This window comes from Octopus sinensis, linkage group LG13 (genome assembly GCF_006345805.1).
Source record: "Octopus sinensis linkage group LG13, ASM634580v1, whole genome shotgun sequence".
Classification (NCBI taxonomy): domain Eukaryota; kingdom Metazoa; phylum Mollusca; class Cephalopoda; order Octopoda; family Octopodidae; genus Octopus; species Octopus sinensis.
The window spans coordinates 61,683,059-61,706,456 of NC_043009.1; the positions used below are offsets into that span (position 1 = coordinate 61,683,059).

General features: G+C 37.0%; 1 protein-coding gene across 8 annotated transcripts in view; it reads right to left on the reverse strand.

The window, feature by feature from the left end:
- Positions 1-599: 599 nt before the first annotated feature.
- The window catches only part of LOC115218474 (CDK5 and ABL1 enzyme substrate 1-like), a 98,613-nt gene continuing 75,814 nt past the window's right edge, over positions 600-23,398 (reverse strand). For 7 of the 8 annotated variants that reach the window (XM_036508434.1, XM_036508438.1, XM_036508436.1 and 4 more), the window contains 7 exons: positions 20,340-20,411; positions 12,596-12,696; positions 10,052-10,158; positions 8,767-8,803; positions 7,464-7,526; positions 4,679-4,783; positions 600-2,542 (listed from right to left, as the gene is read on the reverse strand). In XM_036508434.1, the coding sequence (XP_036364327.1) occupies positions 2,402-2,542; positions 4,679-4,783; positions 7,464-7,526; positions 8,767-8,803; positions 10,052-10,158; positions 12,596-12,696; positions 20,340-20,411 (626 nt within the window). In that variant the 3' untranslated portion in view covers positions 600-2,401. The remainder of the gene's footprint in view (positions 2,543-4,678; positions 4,784-7,463; positions 7,527-8,766; positions 8,804-10,051; positions 10,159-12,595; positions 12,697-20,339; positions 20,412-23,398) is intronic. The other variant, XM_036508437.1, reaches the window with a different exon arrangement.

A 23,398-nucleotide genomic window follows, 5' to 3' on the forward strand; every position in this document is an offset into this window, starting at 1 on the left:
GGACGACAACTTGAGAAACCTAATTGCTGTAAACATAAACTTTAGTGTATATGTGTATGGGAATATAATATAGTCTGTATAAATATATGTATAGGGGTGGTTAAATAGTGCATGTATATATACACACACACATATATATATATATGTATATATATATATATATAATGTTAACAGATGAAATGTTTCATTTACTACTGAAGTTACAAAGAAAAACTGGGATTTAAAAATCATTAAAAAAAAAAAGGAGTTTAGTGTAATTTGTATTCCTCCCTGTTGAATATCAGAATAGGAAAATAATGTGGAATCACAATTAAAGACAAAAAAAGAAAAAGAAAAAGCATAAACAAAACTTTCACAAAATGATTTTAAAATCTACCGAGAGACACAATATTGAAATGACGGACAGAAGAAATGTGGCGCGTGAAGACGTGAAGGGAAGTCAGTTTGGACAGAGGAAGAGAGAAAATATCACAGTAAATAGTTGGCTAAAAAAACAACACAACAACACTTTTTATAATGTGGACATGTTATAGCTGACAACACAAACATGTTGACAAGACAGATTCAGAGAAGTAGCAACAGCAGCCATGTTGAATTTCTATCTCATTTCATTTTTTGTGTTTTCTTATATTCTTGTTTTGAATATTGGATTGTTTTTTTTTTTTTTCCCAATGAACATTTTTCTCTAATGTTAATTGAAGATAAACAATAATGGCAATCACAATATTAATTAAAGCAGAGGGTTGTTTTGTTTTTTTTTTGTCAAAACAATTATTTACATTACCATTTGCAATAATAAAAGCAGTAACAGTCTGGACCTTCACCAAAATACTTCAACATCCTACCCGACCCTCACCTCTACCTTATTGAAGCTTCATTCGTTGGGTCATTAAAGTCATAAAATTTCAATAAGGAGGAGAAAGTTTGTGAGTAACTCAGTTATTTCCTTGCAAAATAACTGAGTTATTCAGAGAAAAGAGACCAAACAAAAACAAACAAAAAAACAGAAAAAAACGAAACAACGCTGACCATTTTGCTGAGTTCTCCCTTGGAACATGTTAGTTGTGAGATTAAAGATGATGTCATGCAAATGGAAACAGAAGCAATGAATGAGAACTGAACCCTTTCACTCGATTCACTCCAATTACACACACACAAAAAAAAACAGCATATATATATATATATATATATAGAGGGAGAGCAGGCATAATGAATTTGAGTGACTCAAAATTGGATTATCCACCCTTAACCCTTCCCAGACACATGACAACATAGAGAGGAAGGTTTGTGGGCCACATGAAAAACCAACCTGTTACACAGAGACATGGGGTTACAGTGAATGTGGATGTTTGTAGAGGGAAGAGACAGAGCTATATAAATAAATAGATTGATGATTGAAGTAATTAACTGTTTTGTTAATGATAGTTAGTTGTTGTGTTGATTAAAATATAACAAACAAGGGAAAACACACTTGCTGAATATATACACACTGTTGTGTGTATAGACATATACACACGATATCTACGAGACAAAGCTTTTCTCCAAAGCATACACCTTCCAACATATACACCTGCAAAATGCACACCACCAATGCATACACCTTCAGAATATACATGCATAAAACATACCTCCACGAAGGTAATCACTCCTCCAGCGATAAACCTCCCGAGCTTACACACCTCAAGATATACAACCCTTCCAGGACATACACTCCTCCAGAACATACAGTCACTAAATCAAAAATTATCAGTAAGAAAGTTCTAGAAATGTTGTATTTGGTAAAATGTTTTTTGTTTCTTTCCACCTCTTTTACTTTTGTTCATTACTTCCTTCTTTCTGTTAATTAATTAAAATGGGGAAATAATTCCAGCAGATATTCCACAACTTGACAATGGAATATGTTCCTCAACTTACAAAAAATGAATCTCAAAATCTAAAGCAATCTTATAGAACCTAAACAAAACTAAGAATCAACCAATTCTTTTTTGAAAAGTGAAAAAAATCAAAACAAAATAAGAAAAGAAAACAAAAAAAAATCCCTCAAAAATCAACAATAAATTTTTTGTTAAAAAGTAAACAAATTGTAATAAAACAAGAAAAAACATACTTTAGAGAAAGTTAATGGACTGATGTTGAGGGAATTAAAAATACCAAATTAACAGCTGTTAGCAACACTAATTATTCCTAAGTTGAGGTATTTTGGTAAAAGAAAGCAATGTTGGTGTGGAAAAGCTAAGAGAAAGAATGGGAAAAAAACATCAGTCATTTGGTCCACAGGTTGAGGAAGACAAATGCTCTGAATATAAATAATAGCAATGAATAACAGAAGTACCAAAGCAAATGCAGGCATTCCAGTGTTGGGAACATTGGAAAGTAGGAATTTGCTTGGGGAGAGCCGGGGTCAAGAATTATAGAGCAGACGTTGGTAGTGTGGGTAGATTTCCATGTCTGGAGAATGGAGAGAAAACTGAAGCATAACTAAACACACAAACTCAAATGCTAACAGTTCCTTTCTGTGTATTCGAAAGTCATCTTCCAGTTGCTGAAACGAGAAAAAGCAAATTAATTCAATAATTATTGCTAATAACTAATAATTACAATTATAATCCTTTCTACTAAAGGCACAAGGCCTGAAATTTTGGGGAAGGGACTAGACGATTTCATCAACCCTAGTGTTCAATTGGACAGACAAACAGATTAAGTCGATTATATCCACCTCCCAGTGCGTAACTGGTACTTATTTAATTGACCCTGAAAGGATGAAAGGCAAAGTTGACCTCACTGGAATTTGAACTCAACGTAAAGATGGGACAAAATGCCGCTAAGCATATTGTTCAACATACTAACGATTCTGTGAGCTCACTACCTTGATATTTATAATAATAATAATGATAATGGTTTCAAAATTTGGCACAAGGCCAGCAATTTTGGTGGATGGGGTAAGTCCATTACGTTGACCGCAGTGTTCAACCAGTACTTATTTTATTGACCCCAAAAGGATGAAAGGCAAAGTCGACCTCAGCAGAATTTGAACTCAGAACGTAAAGACAGACGAAATGCCGCTAAGGATTGTGCCAGCTCGCAACCTTTCTACTAAAGGCCTGAAATTTGAAAGGTGGGACTAGTTGATTACATCGACCCCCAGTGTTTCACTGGTACTTATTTTATTGACCTCCAAAGAATAAAAAGTAAAGCTGACCTTAGCAACATTTGAATACAGAAGATCCATCTATAGATGGATCAAATGCCACTAAACATTTTGTCTGGCGTGCAAATGCTCCAGCCAGCCTCACTCCCTTAACTCAATGCCTCGTATGATACATACATAAGAATTAATTTAAATATGAATTAGAAGCAGCACTAGTATTGTGAACATTATCAAGCACGTAGGAATGGCTGTGGTAAGTAGCTTAGTTATGAACTACATAGTTCTGGGTTCAGTCCCACTGCATGGCACCTTGGGCAAGTGTCTTCTACTGTAGACGGAAGCTGAAAGAAGCCCGTCGTATGTGTGTCTGTGTTTGTTCCCCCCCCCCCCAACATCGCTTGACAACCGATGCTGGTGTGTTTATGTCCCCATAACTTAGCAGTTCGGCAAAAGAGACCAATAGAATAAGTACTAGGCTTGAATAAGTCCTGGGGGTCGATTTGCTCAACTAAAGGTGGTGCTCCAGCATGGCTACAGTCAAATGACTGAAACAAGTAAAAGAGTAAACACACATACTCATATGGGTGTTCAGATGTTTTAACACCCAGCACTCTGAGCGAGTCATCTCCACTGCACTAAACTGCAGCCTACCAGTGAACAAGCAGAGCACTTGCATTCAGTATGTGTGTTTGATAATGTTTACAGCACTAGAACTACTTCAAATTCATATTTGAACTTATTCTTGCATATGCATCATCAGAGCATACCAACAAAAGGTTTTTACACTATTTGTAGATAGTCGTGGACTAGCGATCTAGTTCAGTTCAGGTACGTGATGTCGACAAGCTACAAAAAATGGCAAAACATTGATGGCCATCACTCCTGAATGGGATTTGGTGCGAGCTGTCTTGCCTATCTATGACTTTTGGGTGTTTTAATACCCAGCACTTTTAGGGAGCCATTTCCACTGTGCTAAATCACAGCCTATTGGCAAACAAGTAAAGCACATAAAGTATGTGAATTTGAATACTATGTCTATGTATCTATCTATCTATCTATATATATATATATATATATATATATACGACAAGATACTGTTGTATGTGTGTGCGTATATATATGTACATATAATAATAATATGAGGGAATATTATTCCAAACTTACAGGGAAAAATTCAATTTAGAAATACTAAATCAAATTTCACAAAATATAATATATATATATAAATTAGGAAAAAAAAGCACCTTTTATCAATTCAATAATGAAAAATTAAATTATACCATTTAGAAAAATTACATATATTATCTTTCTATAATATGTAATTTTTCATTATTGAATTGATAAAAGGTATTTTTTTTCTCTAATTTATATATATATATATATATATATACATCAAACAAGACACACTTATATATACATCAAACATGGTACAGTGTTTATAAACCTCAGATATAGTAAAATGATATTTATATATATCAGACAAGGTAAATTATCTATATACATGATAGAAGCTATGAAATTGAGACTAACTTGAATCAGCTTTGACACATCAGCTCCTTTGACATCATTTAATTTGGCGGAAAGCAAAAGACAGACTCCAGCACACAGCTTTCGATTTTGTTTGTTGATGAAGTGCTGTGGAGAAGATAAAAATACAGTTGTTGTTGTTATAATAATAACAATAATAATGATGATGATGCTTATAATAAGAAGAAGAGCACTCAGAGCAAATCTCTGCCAAGGCAACACCAACGTCCTCTCAATGATTAGCCAGAGATGATTTTTAACCCTTTCGTTACCAAACCCGGCTGAAACCGGCTCTGGCTCTGTAGTACAAATGTCTTATTTTCATAAATTTTGAATTAAAATCTTCCAGCAAACCTTAGTCACAATTTATGTTCCTAACATTAGCTTAATGATAATGAAGTTATTTTACTAAATTCTTTGTTACATCTAAAATAATTGAAAGAAACACAGAACATCTCAAAATAAATATGGTAACGAAAGGGTTAAAATGAGAATATCTGAAATAAACTTCACTGCTCTCACAAACAAGAATACTAAAAATGAACCCGACTGCTCTCACAAATTAAGTAAAAATGGGAAAAATAATCCAGAATCCTTGTCTGGTACCAGATTGATCTCAAAATCTGATCAGTTTGTGCCAGTCACGAGGCCAAACATCCCTGAAAGTTTCATCTGAATCTATCCAGCGGTTCTTGAGATGTCTTGTCCACAGACAAACAAACGCAACTGAAACAATACCTCCACCTTCACTAAGGCAGAGATAATAATGGTTTCAAATATTGGCACAAGGCCAGCAATTTTAGGGGGAAGTGTATGTCAATTACATTGACCTCAGTACTCAACTGGTGCTTATTTCATCAACCTCGAAAGACTGAAAGGCAAAGTTGACCTTTGTAGAATTTGAACTCAGAACATACCACTCAGCATTTTGGTCAATGCCTAATGATTTTACCACCTTCATAATAATAATAATAATAATCCTTTCTATCATAGGCACAAAATTTCTATCCCCCTACCCCTAAAATTTGGGGGTAGGGGGATAGTTGATTACATTGACCCCAGAGTTCAACTGTCATTTATTTTATTGACCCTGAAAGGATGAAAAGCAAAGTCAACTTTGGTGGAATTTGAACTCAGAATATGAAGACAGACAAAATGCCACTAAGCATTTCGTCCAGCATGCTAATGACTCTGCCAGCTTGCTACCTAATTAATAATAATAGTAATCCTTTCTACTAAAGGCACAAGGCCTGATATTTTGGGAGAGGGGACTAGTCGATTACATCAACCCCAGTGTTTAACTGGCACTTAATTTATCGACCCTGTGTGGTGAAATTTGAATTCAGAATGTAAAAACAGACGACATGCCACTAAGCGTTCTACCAATAATAATAATAATAACTGCTTCTAAGATAGGCACAAGGCCAGCAGTTTTGAAAGGAGAGAGAGTAATTGATACTACGGTAGATTGATCCTGAAAGGATGATAGGCAAAGCTGACTTTGATAGGATTTGAACTCAGAATGCAAAGAACTGAAACAAATACCACAAAGCAGTCTATCCAATGCTCAAATGACTCCGTCTGTATTAATTACATAATTGTTTCATACATAGGCAAAGGGCCAAAATTGGAGGAGGGAGCAGAGTTAGTTGATTACACTGACCCCCCCCCATCTCCCCATAGTATTTGACTGGTGTTTCATTTCATTAATTCTGGAGAAATGAAAGACAAAGTTGGTCGCATGGGATTTGAACTCAGAATGTAAAGAGCTGGAAAAAATACTGCAAAGCTTTTTTCCAATGCTCTACCGATTCTGCTAATCGAGCTCCCTGAATAACTGCTTTTAAAAGCAGATGAGATGAAATTTTGGTGGAGGTGAAGAGGGGTAATTAGTCAATTAAATCAACCCCAGTACTTGACTGGTACTTACTTATTTCACCAATCCTGGAAGGATGAAGGGCAAGGCTGGCCTCAACAGGGTTTGAACCCAGAACATGATAAGCCAGAAGAAATACTGCAAGGCATTTTGCTTGATGCTTCAACAATGACAACAATAATTTTTTTTTCTAATCTAAGTACAAAGCCATCAGTTTTGAGAGGAGGGGATTCGGTCAGTAACATGAATCATATTACATCAAACCTGGCCTTGGCAATATTTGAACTCAGAGCATCAGGCAATATGCCTCGAGATATTTGTTCAGGCTGGTTATTTTCCAACAACAACAACAACAATAATGATAATAATAATAACAATTGTTCTGAATTTAGGACAAGGCCAGCAATTCAGAGGGGAGAGGGAGTCAGTCCATTATATTAAACTGATACTTTATTTTATCAACCCTGGAAAAGGATGAAAGCAAAGTTGGCCTTGACCAGATTTGGACTCAGTATAATGATGATGATGTGAAGGAAGAGGAGGAGGCTTGAATTGTAATTCAACAGAAATTAAAAATGTTGCTACTTCTCATGTTCAGAAAAATGAAATATATATATGTGTGTGTGTGCGAGTATATATATATATAGAGAGAGAAAGAGAGATTGGTAGCCACTACACACATTTTTTTTTCTCTCCTTATTTCTCTCCTTGTTTCTTTCTGTAGAAGAGCATAGGCTCGAAACGTAAAAGACTTTTTCAATTCCTGAGCATTATACATCTGTTTGTTTTCTACACCACTTGTCTTCGTCTTTTGTTTTTTTCGTGAATTCTCCCCCTATATATATATATATATATATATATATATACACATACATAAAATTAAAATAAAAGAAAGAACGAATCTGAACTTACTTTTAGAATGAGTTTTTCAAAGAAGACATATGCTTGGGCCACAATCCACATGTCAGCATTACACTAAGGAATAACAACAAATGGAAAAAAAAATTCAGTGAAGAAATAAACATGTTTTATCAGATTTTCAATTCAATGTTTCTACCTGGTGGAGACAAGACAACTATAATGGTAATCTAGTGAAATCTCCGGGCAGCGCTTGGATAATGTCTAAATCTTTAGTTAAAACAGCAGCAAGGAGATTAAATATTCAGCTGAAACAGCTAATCATCTACATTTCCAGCTAAAACTGCATTAATATAACTAGAAACAGTTGTAATTTGGTCAAATCAGTGGTTCTCAACCATTTTTGATTCCTATTTTACTTGGGGGAGTGGGGCAGATGACCCTCAGAGCCATTTGATGTCTGAAGACTCCTATCATATTTTTATAATTAAATATTACTAGGAACTGTATAAAGAATTGTTAAGATATTCTGTGTATTGTAGAAGTATAACAAGTTTATTTCACAACAAAATCTTATGTGGACCTCCCCCTGCCCAGGGCCATATGAACCTCCAAGGGCCAAATGGACTCCAGTTGAAAACCACTGGATTAAACCCTCAGTTAAAACCGTTGTAATTTGGTTAAATCTTCAATGTTAATTTGACTAAATGTTCAACTAAGTCTTTAGTTAAAACTAGTATGTTGTCCAAATCTTCAGCTAGAACAGAAATAATATACTAAAACCTTCAGTTAAAATAATAGTAATCTATCTAAGCATTCAATTAAAATAAGGGCAATTGTTTACATTTTCTGTTAAAATGGGAAACTTGTCAAAATCTGAAGCTTAAATTGTGGTATTATGTCCAAACGTTCAGTTAAAACAGTGATGATTTGTTGATGCATTCAGTGAACCATCTTACAAACAATAACTCTGAGCACCTTTTCAAACTCCACCTGTCTAACACCCATGGACATGTTTACAAAGTCAGAAAACAGCACAGCTCCCATGACTTTCGGAAACATTTTTTCATGCTAAGAGTTGCTGAAGTATGGAACAAACTGCCAGCATCAGTTGTTAGTAGTCAGAGCACTGCATCTTTCAAAACTTCCATGCTTCCTGAGATTCGCCAATGCTACACCTGATTTTCTCCCCTCCATACACACGCAAGCATGTATCTGACTCATACACTGTTCACTTTCCAGACATTTGTACATTACTGCATATGCTTTATACGCACTTTTGACAAGTTGTGGTGCACCTGAGCACTGTATACAATAATTTCATTATTATTATTATTACTATTAAAATATTACTTACTTTGGTGTGTGCTATTATTTTCATCTGTTTCTTCAAACTGTAAAATAAACAAATTCAACAATAGTAAGAAAATCTGTGGAGTGGTGAACGACAGAAAGTTATCAAAGAAGTCCCCTGCCTCCATGCAAGTGTTTTGGTCCTTAACTTCTTACAGTTTAAGGGGGCCTAGCCAGTGGTGTAGCTATAGAGTGTGTGCTGCCAGGGGAGCTCTTGAGTTTCCCCAAGTGACACCTGCCTGTGGGCTTACAAACCTATACAAGCTTATACAGCAGACATCGACTTGCCCCTACTAGCTATGCTACTGCTCCCGGATACCTCTCTACTGTCACATTCTGTGCTGCTGTCTGCATTGCAAACCTCCTGGGTGGCTAAGGTACCCTAGGTACCGTATCCATTTCAATCAGAGACATCAGTTGAATGTATACTTAACTTTATCTTATCGACCCTGGAGGAATGAAAGGCAAAGTTCGACCTTGGTGAGATTTGATTTCAGAAGGTAAAAAGCAGGAAGAAATACTGAAAAGCATTTTGTTCCATGCTCCACTGATTCTTCCAAGCCACCATCCTAACCACTTGAATCTGGTCAATGAAGAATTAAGGTGACACCTTTCTTTTTGGTCAAGCTCTCATTGACTTTTATAAGTTCCACTTGGAAAGCAAAGTGAGAGTGGAGAGGGAAGTGCTTCCTCCCAGCGACTTTGTCAAAAGATGTGTGACTGGCAAAAATGGTTAGAGTGAATGGCCCTTTTTTACTGTAGGCACAAGGCCAGAATTTTGGGGGGAGGGGACTAGTTGATTACATTGACCCCAGTGCATAACTGGTACTTAATTTATTGACCCCGAAAGGATGAAAGGCAAAGTTGACCCCAGTGGCATTTGAACTCAGAATGTGGAAATAGATGAAATACCACTTAGCATTTCGCTCAGCATGCTAACAATTCTACCAGCTTGCCACCAAATAATAATAATAATAATATAATAATAATAATAATAAATTAAAAGAAATCATTAAAGGAAGGGGGAGACAAAAAGAGTGAACTTTACATAATAGGACATGACACACAGACAGATGATAAAGGAGATAAGGGTTAAGGTAAAGGTGAGAGAGATAGTGAGAGGGGATGAAAAAGTGAAATAGAGCCAGTGGTGGTGGGGGATGGAATAACGAAAGAGACAGGAAATACGACAGGGGCAGGGATTGATGAGAGAGAGAGAGAGAGACAGGGCTGTGGACACAAAGAGAGTGAAGTGAAATAGAGATAAAAGACACGAAACATCATCTCACCTTCGTAGCTTGCTGAGGGTCAACTGAATTAAAGGAAAACGATTGCGGAACTTCTCATTTAGTTCTTTCTTCAAGCTTGATGGCTTCACATAATCAATGATTGAGGTCTGTGCAAAAGGACAAGGGGGAGGCGAATATAGAACACTGATGATGATGATGATGGCTTAGTGGATGACAGACATGATGATGATGATGATGATGGCATTGGTGATACATTTGATGTTAGGATATCATCATTATTACCCTTAACAATCATTATAATGATGTTGCTATCAACCATTATAGTCAATCAATCAATCAATCAATCCCCATCAACCAGCTCTCAATCACAATAATCACTAGCCAGCCATTAACCAGTCACTGTTGACCACTAACCAACAACAATCTCCACCAACCAATCACTATCAACCACTGAATAGCCATCATCAGTCGTCAGTCGTTTTTAAAATCCACTATTACCAGTCAACCCAAATCATCCATCTACCAATCAGTCACCAACCCCAGCTAACTAATCACCAATCAACCATCAACCAAGCAAGCAACCAACCAATCATCAGTCACCAACCACTAAACATTCAACCAACACTTACCAACCATTAACTCTCAATCATCAGTCATCAACCATTAACATTCAACTATCCGTCGCCAACCAACAATCTCCAATCATCAGTCACCAGTCATAAACTTTCAATGATCATTACATACCAAAACAAAACAAACATTAAACTTAAAAACCACATGAAATTAAAAAAAAACTACTGCATTCTGTATTGTGATGTGTCAAGTTCTTATTTGTAGTCCCAGCTCAGTCCTGATTGAGTAATCCTATGGGGCAAAGATAGTTAATATACTAGTGGGGCCCAAATAAAGTTTCTTGCTGTTCAAGAACACGTCAGAATGTTAAAGTGCAGCAACTGGAGAGAGATTTAACCTGATGAGATGGCTGGTGAGGCTGGTAGTAGTATAAATCCTTAAAATCCTTTAAAATGTTTTAGCCTGAAGGCTGCGGCCATGCTGGGGCACCACCGCTGAATGTGTATGTTTATTATAAAGGGTGTTCAAAAAGTCTCTCCACAGTCAATTTTTTTCATCCTGACTCTCCAAGATATATTTCAAAATGTGCCGGTGGCATGTGAAAAAACATTCAAGCGAGGTCGTTGCCAGTGCCACTGAACTGGCTCCTGTGCAGGTGGCACGTAAAAAACACCATTTGAGCATGGCCATTGCCAGTACCGCCTGACTGGCCCTCGTGCCGGTGGCATGTAAAAGCACCCACTACACTCTTGGAGTGGTTGGCGTTAGGAAGGGCATCCAGCTGTAGAAACTCTGCCAGATCAGATGGAGCCTAGTGCAGCCATCTGGTTTGCCAGTCCTCAGTCAAATCATCCAACCCATGCTAGCATGGAAAGCGGACGTTAAATGATGATGATGTGTAGTAGAGTCAACTTATGTATTGAAAATGAAGGACAACACTTTCAACACCTCTTATAAAGTTTTTTAAAGTCTTGTAAAGTCTAATATATTCTTTTGTAGTTTTATACCATCTTATGAATATTTATTTTGCAATAAAATACTGACTGCAGAAAGACTTTTTGAACACCCTGTATTAATGTGATATATCATTGTAAGTGTAGTATTGTTCCCTCCTTGACATGTAGTAAGAATGTCACCTGAGTTATTGTTAGAGATGGATGTTGTGTGTAATAATGGGCTTTTTTTTTTACTTCCATAAAGGTGTTTTTAATGCCGTTACTGTTGTTTGGTAAAATTTTTTAGATTCCTTTTTTTTCATTTTATGCTTACAAAGTTTATTTCTGTGTATGAAATGATTATTCTTAAAGTATGTGCTAAATGAAATATTTCTGTGTTGCAAAATTATTGTTCCTTCATTAATCCAGCCATGACAATCCTACCTTCTTTTCTTGTATATTACTTTCAGGATTTGTTTATTCAATATCTATAAACTATTTTTAAAAGATAACTGAATAGAATTTGAGGAAGAATATTTGGCAGATAAAGCAATGATGTGAAGTCTCCCTTATCAGTTCATGTTGTGATGTGTTGAGTAATATTGCTAAATGCTGTTATGTTGTGATATGGTGACTGCATTGTTATATGGTGTTTTTATGTTGTGAAGTTGGATTGTTGTGTTGTGAAGTGGGGATATTGTGTTGCAATATGGCTTGTGTTATGATATGGTGGAATGTTTTTACACTAAGACAAGGGTAGTTTTGTGTAGTGATGATGTACTCTGCATTGTGATATTGTGGTACCACATGATATGGTGTTGTAGTGTGAAGTTTGATGTGACAATCCCTGTTATTGTTATGTTGTAATTCTGAAATGGTGTGCTGCTGTGATATTTGCTGAATTGTGTTGTGTTGCTATACAGTGTGACTGCGATGCATGCTGTGTGATGGTGTGTTGTTTATTGATTGTTCCATAGTGACAATGTGACATGTTAGTCGTGCAGTGTCACTTCTATGCTGTAGCAAGTCATATGACAGAAAAAAAAAATGTGTCCCAGCCTGAAGAAATACTTACTCTGTATGATGGGAAAGTCAGTAGAGTGCGATAACTGCCAGCCTGGAGTTCAGGGTCATCTAAAAGGTATGGTTCGTATTTCAGTTCATCTTCCTCCACAACTGATGAAGATATTAAACAAAACAGTCAGTTTAATTACACATCACACGTATCACATCGACATATCACACATACACACACACACCACATTACATTTGTACTGACATACACTCACTAATATTACAGCATGGTGAGATGGCATTTGTGTTATAACAGTTAGATCACATCAGCATTGATAAACCAGCAAATGCTATTACAAGACTATCAATCTCTCTCTCTGTCGCTCACTCACACACTCTCTGTCTCTCTCTCTCTTTATACATATATCATTGATATTAGTGTTATCACATTAGTGTGCCACATTAGTTTTTGTTACATGAAGTTAGTAACATTAGTTGTACCGAACTCAGTTTTACAAATAGTGTTACCACATCAAGCCATCTGTGTCACATGTTACACCAGTGGCTCCACACTGCATTATAACACTATTGTCACACATTATGTTACATATTATACTATAGGTGGAGGTGCAATGGCCCAGTGGTTAGGGCAGCGGACTCGCGGTCGTAGGATTGCGGTTTCGATTCCCAGACCGGGCGTTGTGTGTGTTTATTGAGCAAAAACACCTAAAAGCTCCACGAGGCTCCAGCAGGGGGTGGTGATCCCTGCTGTACTCTTTCACCACTCTTTCTCTCACTCTTCTGTTGGCCAGCGGGGTGGCGTCATTCGAAGGCTAAAACAATGCGAACGCATTGTGACCAGCGATGTGTAGCAACATCTGATGGTCTGGTCGGTCACGTGGTCACGTGATTATACTATAGTAGTGATATTAATCATGGAAAAAACATGGCTCTTTCATTGTAGTCTGTTACCTACAAGAGAACAAAAATTCTTATTTTACCACAGAAAATTATGTTAGATATAGAATGGACTATGATGAGTATAGAACAATCCATAGTACGGTCAATATAGACTGGATTATAGTATGGTGAAATTAAATGGAGTACAGTATGGCAGGCTTAGAATGGATTACAGCATGCCAGGTATAGAAGGGATTATAGCATATTAGGTATAGAAATAATTATAGTATGGCAGGTACAGCATGGATTATAATACAGCAGATAAAGTATGGTGGATATAGAATGGATTAAAGAACAGTGAATATACAAAGGATTATAGCAGAATGAGTATAGAATAAATAATAATACAATGGGTGTAGAATGAACTATAGTCTGGTAGGACTAGAAGGGACAACAGCAATAATGGGTATAGCTTGGACTAAGATGTGATGGTTTTTCTCTCTCTTTACAGTGTACAACTATAGCTGAGTATACTACGTTATTGATAGAAGGAGAATGGTTCCCATAGGAAAGGAGTATTTATGAGAAGTTGACGGAATATCTATAAAATACTCAAAATGCTACAGACAAGATGTGAAGATGTATAATTTGTCCCATTTCCCTCTCTTTATTATAGCTAGACTCGTTTACATTATTAAAACCTTCCATTTGGTTTATGCTCTTCCCTGGGCATGGACACGTCAAAGCTCTGATGTCTGGCACCCACGAGATTATCCATCATCTTTCCAACAACACCCATGGGCAACTTTCTGAATTTCATGTCAAACCCTCACGGACATGCTTACAAATACAACACCCATGACTTTCGGAAACGTTTTTTCATGCTCAAAATTGCTGAAGCATGGAATAAGCAACTCACATAAGTTGTTAGCTATCAGGACACTGCGCCCCTCAAAACTTCCATGTTTCTTGTAATTCACCAGCGGTACACCTTATGTACCCCCACTCGCTTTTTTTAAACGACTCATTCATTGTTCACTTTCTGTGCATTATTCTATATACTGTTCATGTGCTTTTTGCTACTTTTTCTTATGAGTTTTAGTGCACCTGAGCATTGTATACAGTAAGTTCATTATAATTAATTTTTTACTTCACATTTAACCCTTTCATTACCGTATTTATTCTGAGGTGTTCTGTGTTTCTTTCAATTACTTTAAATATAACAAAGAATTTAGTAAAATAACTTAGTTACCATTAAGCTAGTGTTAGGAACATAAATTGTGACTAAGGTTTGGTGGAAGATTTTAATTCAAAACTTATGGAAACAAGACATTTGTACTCAGAGCCAGAGCCGGTTTCAGCTGGGTTGGCAACAAAAGGGTTAATACTGTGAAATAATACATGCTATATACCCCCATGTACAGCTGAATATTTCAGAGTGACATCTCAAGAAATATGCACTCCTTACTCAAGAATTCCAGGTGGTTCAATTTATTTATCATTTTATCACACATATTAGCTTTCGCATCTCCTACTTCCCTTTATGATAGCTACATCTCCCACTATCACATTTCCATACCACCATTTCTCTTTAGCTGCCATTCCCTACCACAATGATCGGAAAAAACTGTAGCCACCATCCACTATTATTCACAACCATCACATGTCTATATCATCCACTACAACCACCTACTTCTACACTATTTCGTCTATCTTTATTATGAGTCTTTGAAGGGGGCCCTCTACATGGCCATTCAAGCTGCTTGAGACTGCAACCCAATCTCTCCTAAATTATACTCCACGATATCAACCTTTAGCATGCTATAAATGCATCATATTACTGTATGAGTTTTCTCCCCTCTCAATGCAACACAATGCATCTACAGCCAAAGGGAAGAAAACTTGTACAGGGACATGATGTGCCTAAGTGTGCTAAAGGTTAAGAGACAAAAAAAGAGACATTGAATAATGCAATCTTAGATATCTGAAAATAAGATGGGATGGTCATGACTGTCATGTCTTTCATCATAGGTTTACTCACTCAGGCATGACCTAAGGTTAAACAACCTCTACACAGCAAGCATCTGCCATCATGACTTACCTCCGTTGTAGTCATCATGCATCACTGTCACAATCTACCTCTCCTGTAGCTACCATTCATTACCATCAAATGGCCATATTGCCATCATCTATTACTACACTAACAACCATCTACTACCATCACAAATACCACAAGACAATCTACAATCCTAATAATAATAATAATAATAATAATAATAATAATAATAATAATGATAATCTTTTCTACTAAAGCCACAAGGCCTGAAATTTTGGGAAAAGGGACTAGTCAACTAGATCAACCTCAGTGTTTCACTGGTACTTAATTTATCAGCCCTGAAAGGATGAAAGGCAAAGTCGACCTTGATGGAATCTAAACTCAGAACATGAAGACAGGATGAAATACCAGTAAGCATTTCACCCAGCATGCTAACAATTCTGTCAGCTCACAACCACCTTCAATAATAATAATAATAATAATAATAATAATTATAATAATAATAATAGGTATCCACTAGCTTTCAAAAGTCTTTTAAGTGCTTAGAAAACCTCCCGATACTCGTAGGGACAGGAAAGATTATCAGGAGGGTACTAAGCACTTAGAATACAATTGAAAGCTAGTGGATACCTAATGTTACAGGTAGTAACCGGCTACCCATGTAAATCCTACCAGGGATAAGGCCAAACCTGAGTCAAATCAATAATTATAAATAATAATAGTAATTCTTTGCAATTTTGTCACAAGGCCAGTAATCTTGAGGGAAGTTGATTACATTGACTGCAGTACTTGGTTGGTACTTTATTGACCCTGAAAGGATGCAAGGAAAAGTTGAGTTCAGTGGGATTTGAACCCCAAAATGTGAAGAACCCAAAAAAATTTTCTCCCAGTGCTGCCACCTTTTTAAGTAGAGGCTTCTGATTTAGGGGACAAGGTTGGCATTTTTCTTTTTTTGTTAGGGAGAGACAGTATTAGTCAGTTACATTGATCCCAGCACTTAATTGGTACATTATATCATCAACCCCAGAGGGATGAAAGGCAAAGTTGACCATGGCAGGATTTGAACTCAGAGTGTAATGAGTTAGAAGAAATAAATACCACTAGGCATTTTCGCTGATGCTCTAACACCGTACTGGTTCACTGCCTCAGTAATAATAATGATTTCAAATTTTGGCAGAAGGCCAGCAATTTCAGGGGAAAAGGAATAGTTGATTATATTGACCCCAGTCTTCAACTGGTACTTATTTTATCAATCTTGGAAAGACGAATGACAAAGCCGACCTTGGCAGAATTTGAACTAAGTTCAATCAAGATGGATGAAATACCACTAAGCATTTTACCTGACATGCTAATGATTCTGCCAGCTCACCAGCTTTTCCTTTACACTAAAGGCACAAGGCCTCAAAGTCGAGGGAAGGGGGCTAGCCACTTATATCCAACCCCAGTGCTCAAATGGTACTAATTTCATTGACTCTAAAAGGATGAAAGGTAAAGTTGACAGAGATCATAAGGATCGATAAAATACTGCTAAGCATTTTGTCTGATGTGCTAATGACTCTGTCAGCTTGCCATAATAATAATAATAATAATAATAATAATAACAATAATAATAATACTAATTTCTAACAAGTTTGGAAAGACAAGGACTGAATGAATTATATCAATGACAGTACATGACTGGTAGTTGTTTTACCAACCCTGGAAGGACAAAACACATAGTCAACCTCAGTACATAAAGATACATAGAGTGGTGTCACTTAATTTAAAGGCAAGAGCAGTATAAGTTGATTACATGATAATTATTTCCATTTATTTAACCTCTTAAGATCTCAACTGTATATATACGAGCAGAAGGATGACTTTTTATTCTTCAAAAATGATAACGGTTTAAACATCTATAATTTTAATTTAACTTAATGTAATTACTGACAGTATCAACAAGGTCACAAAAATGTCAGTTTGCAAACATGTATGCTCTGTGTTGCAAAATTATTGTTCTTCTATCAATCTAGCCATGACTATCCTGTCTTCTTTTCAAGTATATTACTTTCAGGATTGGCTTATTCTATATCTTTAACCGTTTTTGAAGACAATTTAATAGAATTGTATAAGTATGCAAGTTTTTTTTCCAACAAAACAGAAATGTGTGTATTAATGATTCAGAAGAATGAAACCATAAGACACGGATAATTGGTTGGATTCCTGAAATTTAGGAAAACAGGATCACAGCCATGAGGTAACGAATTAATCAATTTGTTGATTACATTATCTGGAATTTTTTCATATTTTAGATTGTATAAAAAGCACCCACTACACTCGCGGAGTGGTTGGCGTTAGGAAGGGCATCCAGCTGTAGAAACACTGCCAGATCAGACTGGAGCCTGGTGCAGCCCCTGGCTTCCCAGACCCCAGTCGAACCGTCCAACCCATGCTAGCACGGAAAACGGACGTTAAACGATGATGATGATGATGATGATAATCATACGGTTCATTGCATTTCTTGGATTTCCTCGGTTCAATACTCATGTTGATCCCTTTGAAGACTGTGCTGGCCACTGCAGCATCCAGATTTTCTAGTTTTTTTATTAGCTCACTGGGTTATAGTCATGCTGAAAAATCCACAACCAGCTCAAATGACTCTTGGCGTATGGAACTTATGGGAGTATAATCATTTCCAAGATTTCTAGATAGGCAGAACTGTTGATGATGTTTGGGACCAGCCCTTTTTCTAGAGATGCAGCTCTAAATCATGACATTGTCATCACTAGTCTTAACTGTCAGCAGCCTCATGCACTCCAGATGACATTCGGCTGTATGACATCGGACATATACTTGGCCATCAGAGCGGAACAAATGAAATTTTGGTGCATCCAACCACAAAATTTATTACAAGTCCGATGGTGTCCAGTTTTTACATTGCTGAGCAAACTAAGTACAGGTATGATGATTTTTCAGAGGAATGTACAAATTTTCATTTTTCTACAACACATCGTGGAAGATACTGATCTCATGCAAATGGCACCTGTGCTGGTGGCACATAAAAGTACCCATTACACTCTCAGAATGGTTGGTGTAAGGAAGGGCACCCAGCCATAAAAACCATGCCACATCAGGCTAGAGTCTGGTGTAGCCTTCCAGCTTGCCAGGCCTGGTCAAACTGTTCAACTCATGCTAGCATGGACAACAGATAATAATGATGATGATGATGATGATGATGATGATGATGATAACATCCTTTAAGTCCAAGCGATTTTAGCAAATTTTTATGGTAGTGATAGGAATGTGACAAGCGGTATTTCCGTTGAAAGTTACACAAAATATCAATGGCTTTCATTTTCCTGTTCTTCATTGACAAACAGCAATTTTATCAGTCCATCCTCTTAGTATTTGTTTTTCACATGCTTTAATTGAAGATGGTTACAATAGCCATAGCAGCTGAAGTTACTGTGTGTCCAACTTCGGAAGTTATGGCTTTAAAAGCCCATCCCAGTTCCATAGTTCTCAACTGCCTCTTTAATGAGGCGTTTTGTTTGTTTTTAACCCCTCACAACAAATCTCAAGATTCTATAATCAAATAATTATTTATAGTAGATTAAATAGTAATATCAATGTTTATAAAATATTAATTGCAAATTTTGGCACAAGGCCAGCAATTTTGGGGAGGGAGTAAGTCAATTACATCAACCCCACTGATCATCATCATCATCATCATAATCATTTAACGTCTGTTTTCCATGGGTGGGACGGTTTCACAAGAGCCGGCCAGGCCAAAGCCTGCACCAGACTTCTGCAACTGTTTTGGCAGGTTTTTCACAGCTGGATGCCCTTCCTAACACCAACCACTTAGCAGAGAGGACTTAGTGCTTTTTTACATGGCACAAGCAAAGGTGAGGTTAGTTTTCGCAAGGTTTTTACAGCTGGATGACCTTTTGAACACCAACCACTCTGCAGAGTGGACCTAGTGCTTTTTTTTACGTGGCACAAGCACAGGTGAGATCAGTTTTGGCAAGGTCTTTACAGCTAGGTGCCCAAAAGGATGGAAAGTGAAGTTGACCTCAGTGGAATTTGAACTTGGAACATAAAGACGGATGAAAAGCCACAATGTGTTTTGCCTGGCGTGCTAACGGTTCTGCCAGCTCACTGCCTTATGTTTATTAAATATTAAAATTTAAATTCTTTTTTTAAAGTGTTCTTAAATTATGTGACATTCGTTTTTGTGACTTCTTTAATACCATCAACAATTTCATAATGATAAATTTAAATTTCTCACATGTAAACTTAACATTATTTGAAAGAGAAATAAAAAAAAAATTCTCTTTTTATTCATATATTAACTCGTGATTAATTAAACAGGTATAATTAACACTTATCCATCAGAGTACTATTGTCTTCAAACTAAGTGAATCCAACTTGTCTTTTACTCTTCCGATTCTTCCACTGCATCATGCTTAGATAATAACAACAACAACAACGATAACAACAACAATATTAAGGATTATTAAAATGGTAAGGATGCAAGAAATAGTGAAATTAGATGCATTAGTAAGTAAAAAAAAAAAAAAATAGTGCATGGAAACTCTATCACCACCGCCACCGCCACCAGAAAGAAAAGCAGGCAACAGCAGCAGCTGTGGAGCAACAACTGCTGCTGTATGACAACACATGCAACTGTACAGCTGCAGTTCTTACTGTACAGCAGTTGCTGCAACTGTATAACAACAGCCCTTGCTGCACAATAACTACGACTGTACAGCAACAGTATGGCAAGGCAATGAATAGCGACCACCTGATTGCAAGATGTTTGGGTGAGAGGAAGATTGTGATCTGCCGGGGAGCAATCACATCTTACCTGTGTCTAAAGACAACGGTGCACAGCTGACTCTTTGGGAATCATGGGAAATACTACGCAATATCTCGCGACCTAAATGGGTTAGAAAAACACATGGTAGAAAGAAAGAGAAAGATCGAGAAAAAATACGGGTCATAGTAATCATGCACCGTTTCCCTCTTTTTTTTTTTTTTGCAATCCCTTTTTTTTTTTTGTTTTCCTCTTTTCTTTGTTGTTGATGCTGCAGTTCAGTCAACTCTGCTCCAGAGGGTCCAGAAGATCCATTGCTTGGATGTAGTTGGTTGAATGCTTGAGTGAGATCCAAAGATATGTCAGGTTTTGGGTTTTGTAAATGAACACCTCCTACACTACACTGTCACTTAACAGTAGTGTGACTGTAGTGGGATGGTGTAGACATGTATGCGATATAGTGTAATTGCAATAGTGTGAGAGAGTAAACATGTACAAATATAGTTTGTCAGTGAAGGCAGCGTCTGGTGTAGTATGATAGTATGTGGTGTAGCATAGATATGTATGATATAATGTGGTAGTGATGACAATGTCTGGTATAGTATGATTTGATAAAGTAGACTGAGTGATATTATGTTGTGGGAAACAAAGTGGTGTAGTATGATGGGGGGACACAGAGTGTTGTAAGATCGTGTGGTGGCGTAGACATGTGAGGAGTAGTACAGTATTGAAGACATATTGTGTGATAGTGAGGTCATGTTGTGTGGTATGGTGGTGTAGTGTTGTGAAGATACTGAGTGGCGCACAGTGCCATCTTAAGGCATGCACACACTGGCAGTTGCTCCGAAGCTTCAAGAGTCCAGGGGCCCAGCTCTGATCTATGTATGCTGTGACTTGCTGTCAATCAATATATACTATAGTGCCTGGTGCATTGATTTTCCCAGGGGGCCTATAATAGTGTTAAGACAACCCTGGTGGCACAGTTTGGTAGTGAGGACACGTGTTGGATGTGGTATGGCATGGTAGTAAGGTAACGTTGTTGTGTGGGGTCTAGTATAGTTGTGAGGTCATATCGTGTGGTGTAGTTTGGCGCCGAGAACTGTGTGATGTGTAGTGTGGTAGCCGAATAATTTTGTGTTGTGAGGTAATTTGAATATGTTGTGAGATATGCAGAGAGAGCAGGATGAATGTGTGGATGTTGTGTTGTTTGTAGTATAGTAGTGAGGACATGTTGGGTGATGTATGTCAACACAGCAAGTTTGTTTGGAGTGTAGCAAGACAGGTAGAGAGAGTTGTGTGATGGGGGTGTTATATGAGGGGGGTGCTGAAAACTTCCTGGCTTTGGGTAAAAGAAAATACAGGAGGATCAGTTAATTGTGATTTTATTCAACATATTCCCTTCTCAGATTCACACACTTATTGCAGCGGTCCTTCAGGTTTTTTTCAAAGTCCTGCAAAAAAACTCGGAAGGTCGGGCCTCCAACCAGGCTTTTTGCGAGACCCTTAAAGCCAGGAACTTTTCAGTATTCCCTCATAATGCAAACTGAGACAGTTGCAGCTAGTTGGGTCCAACTGGCTTCATACCACTAGAGAGAGTTGTTTGTATAAACCTCTCTGAGTGATGGCATTAGAAAACTGAGTGAGCTCATGTAAAATTTCCTTTTCTTTTTCTTTACAGAAATAGCAAATTTATCAGCAATGCTCAGCAAGTAAAAGTATCTATCTATAAGAAATGGAAATGTTGAGTTAGAGGAATGCATAGCTACTAAACCAGAAAAACATATATTTGATGAGCTGTTTCAAAAAGTGGACATCAGTTGGAAGAAGAGCTTCTGTGTAGCTGCCTCCCAAATCATAAAGCTGTAGGTATGTTCTGCAACAGTTGTAATTAATAACTATTCACACTTCATAGTTTAGAGATGAGTTTAATAGTTTGACTAATTAGTGAAGATCTAAGAATCTACCAAAATATAAGAAATAATGTTTGTATATTATTCACTTTTTAACCCTTTTGTTACTGTATATATTTTGAGATGCTCTGAGTTTCTTTCAATTATTTTGAATATAACAAAGAATTTAGTAAAATAACTTTGTTATCATTAAGCTAGTGTTAGGAACATAAATTGTGACTAAGGTTTGGTGGAAGATTTTAATTCAAAACTTATGAAAACAAGACATTTGAACTCAGAGCCAGAGCCGGTTTCAGCCGGGTTGGTAACAAAAGGGTTAATCTTTTTTTTTAAGATCTAAAACAGAAAATTACTGTTTTGCTGTAATCATAGAATTGTAGAAATATCACTTTCTGTTCTGTAGTATTGTAGTGGATATTACTGTATGTATGGCTATAATGCAGAGATGACATTAGCTGTAGTACCATACTATAGAGTTATTACTAAGTGTACAATCATATAAATATATTACTAGCTGCACTATTTCTATTGTCATATTCTTTTACTTGTTTCAGCCATTTGACTGCAGCCATGCTGGAACACTGCCCTTAGTTGAACAAATCAACCCAAGGACTTATTCTTTGTAAGCCTAGTACTTATTCTATCAGTCTCTTTTGCCGAAATGCCAAGTTACAGGGATGTAAACATAACATTGGTTGTCAAGTGATGGTGGGGGTACTAACACAGACACACACACGCACACACACGATGGGCTTCTTTCAGTTTCTGCCTACCAAATCCACTCACAATGCTGAGTCTATGGTAAAAGACACTTGCCCAAGGTGGCATGCAGTGGGACTGAACCTGGAACCATATGGTTGGGAAGCAAGCTTCTTACCACGCAGCCATGCTGTAGAGATATCAGTAGATGTACTATCATATTGGAAAGATATCACTAGATTTACTAAGTGTACTGGATGTGTGGTCACATTTATAACTATCACTAGCTGCACTGCTATATTGCAGAAATATTTCACCATCTTGATGAGATCTCACTGGTATGCTGTAGAGATATCACTGGATGCAGTGCCATATTGTAGAGCTATTACTCACCAACCATACAGTTATATTGCAGAGATAATACTTAGCTCTACTGAAATATTGAAGAGATATTACTAATTGTAATGCCATATTGAAGATACATAATCAATTGTATTTGTT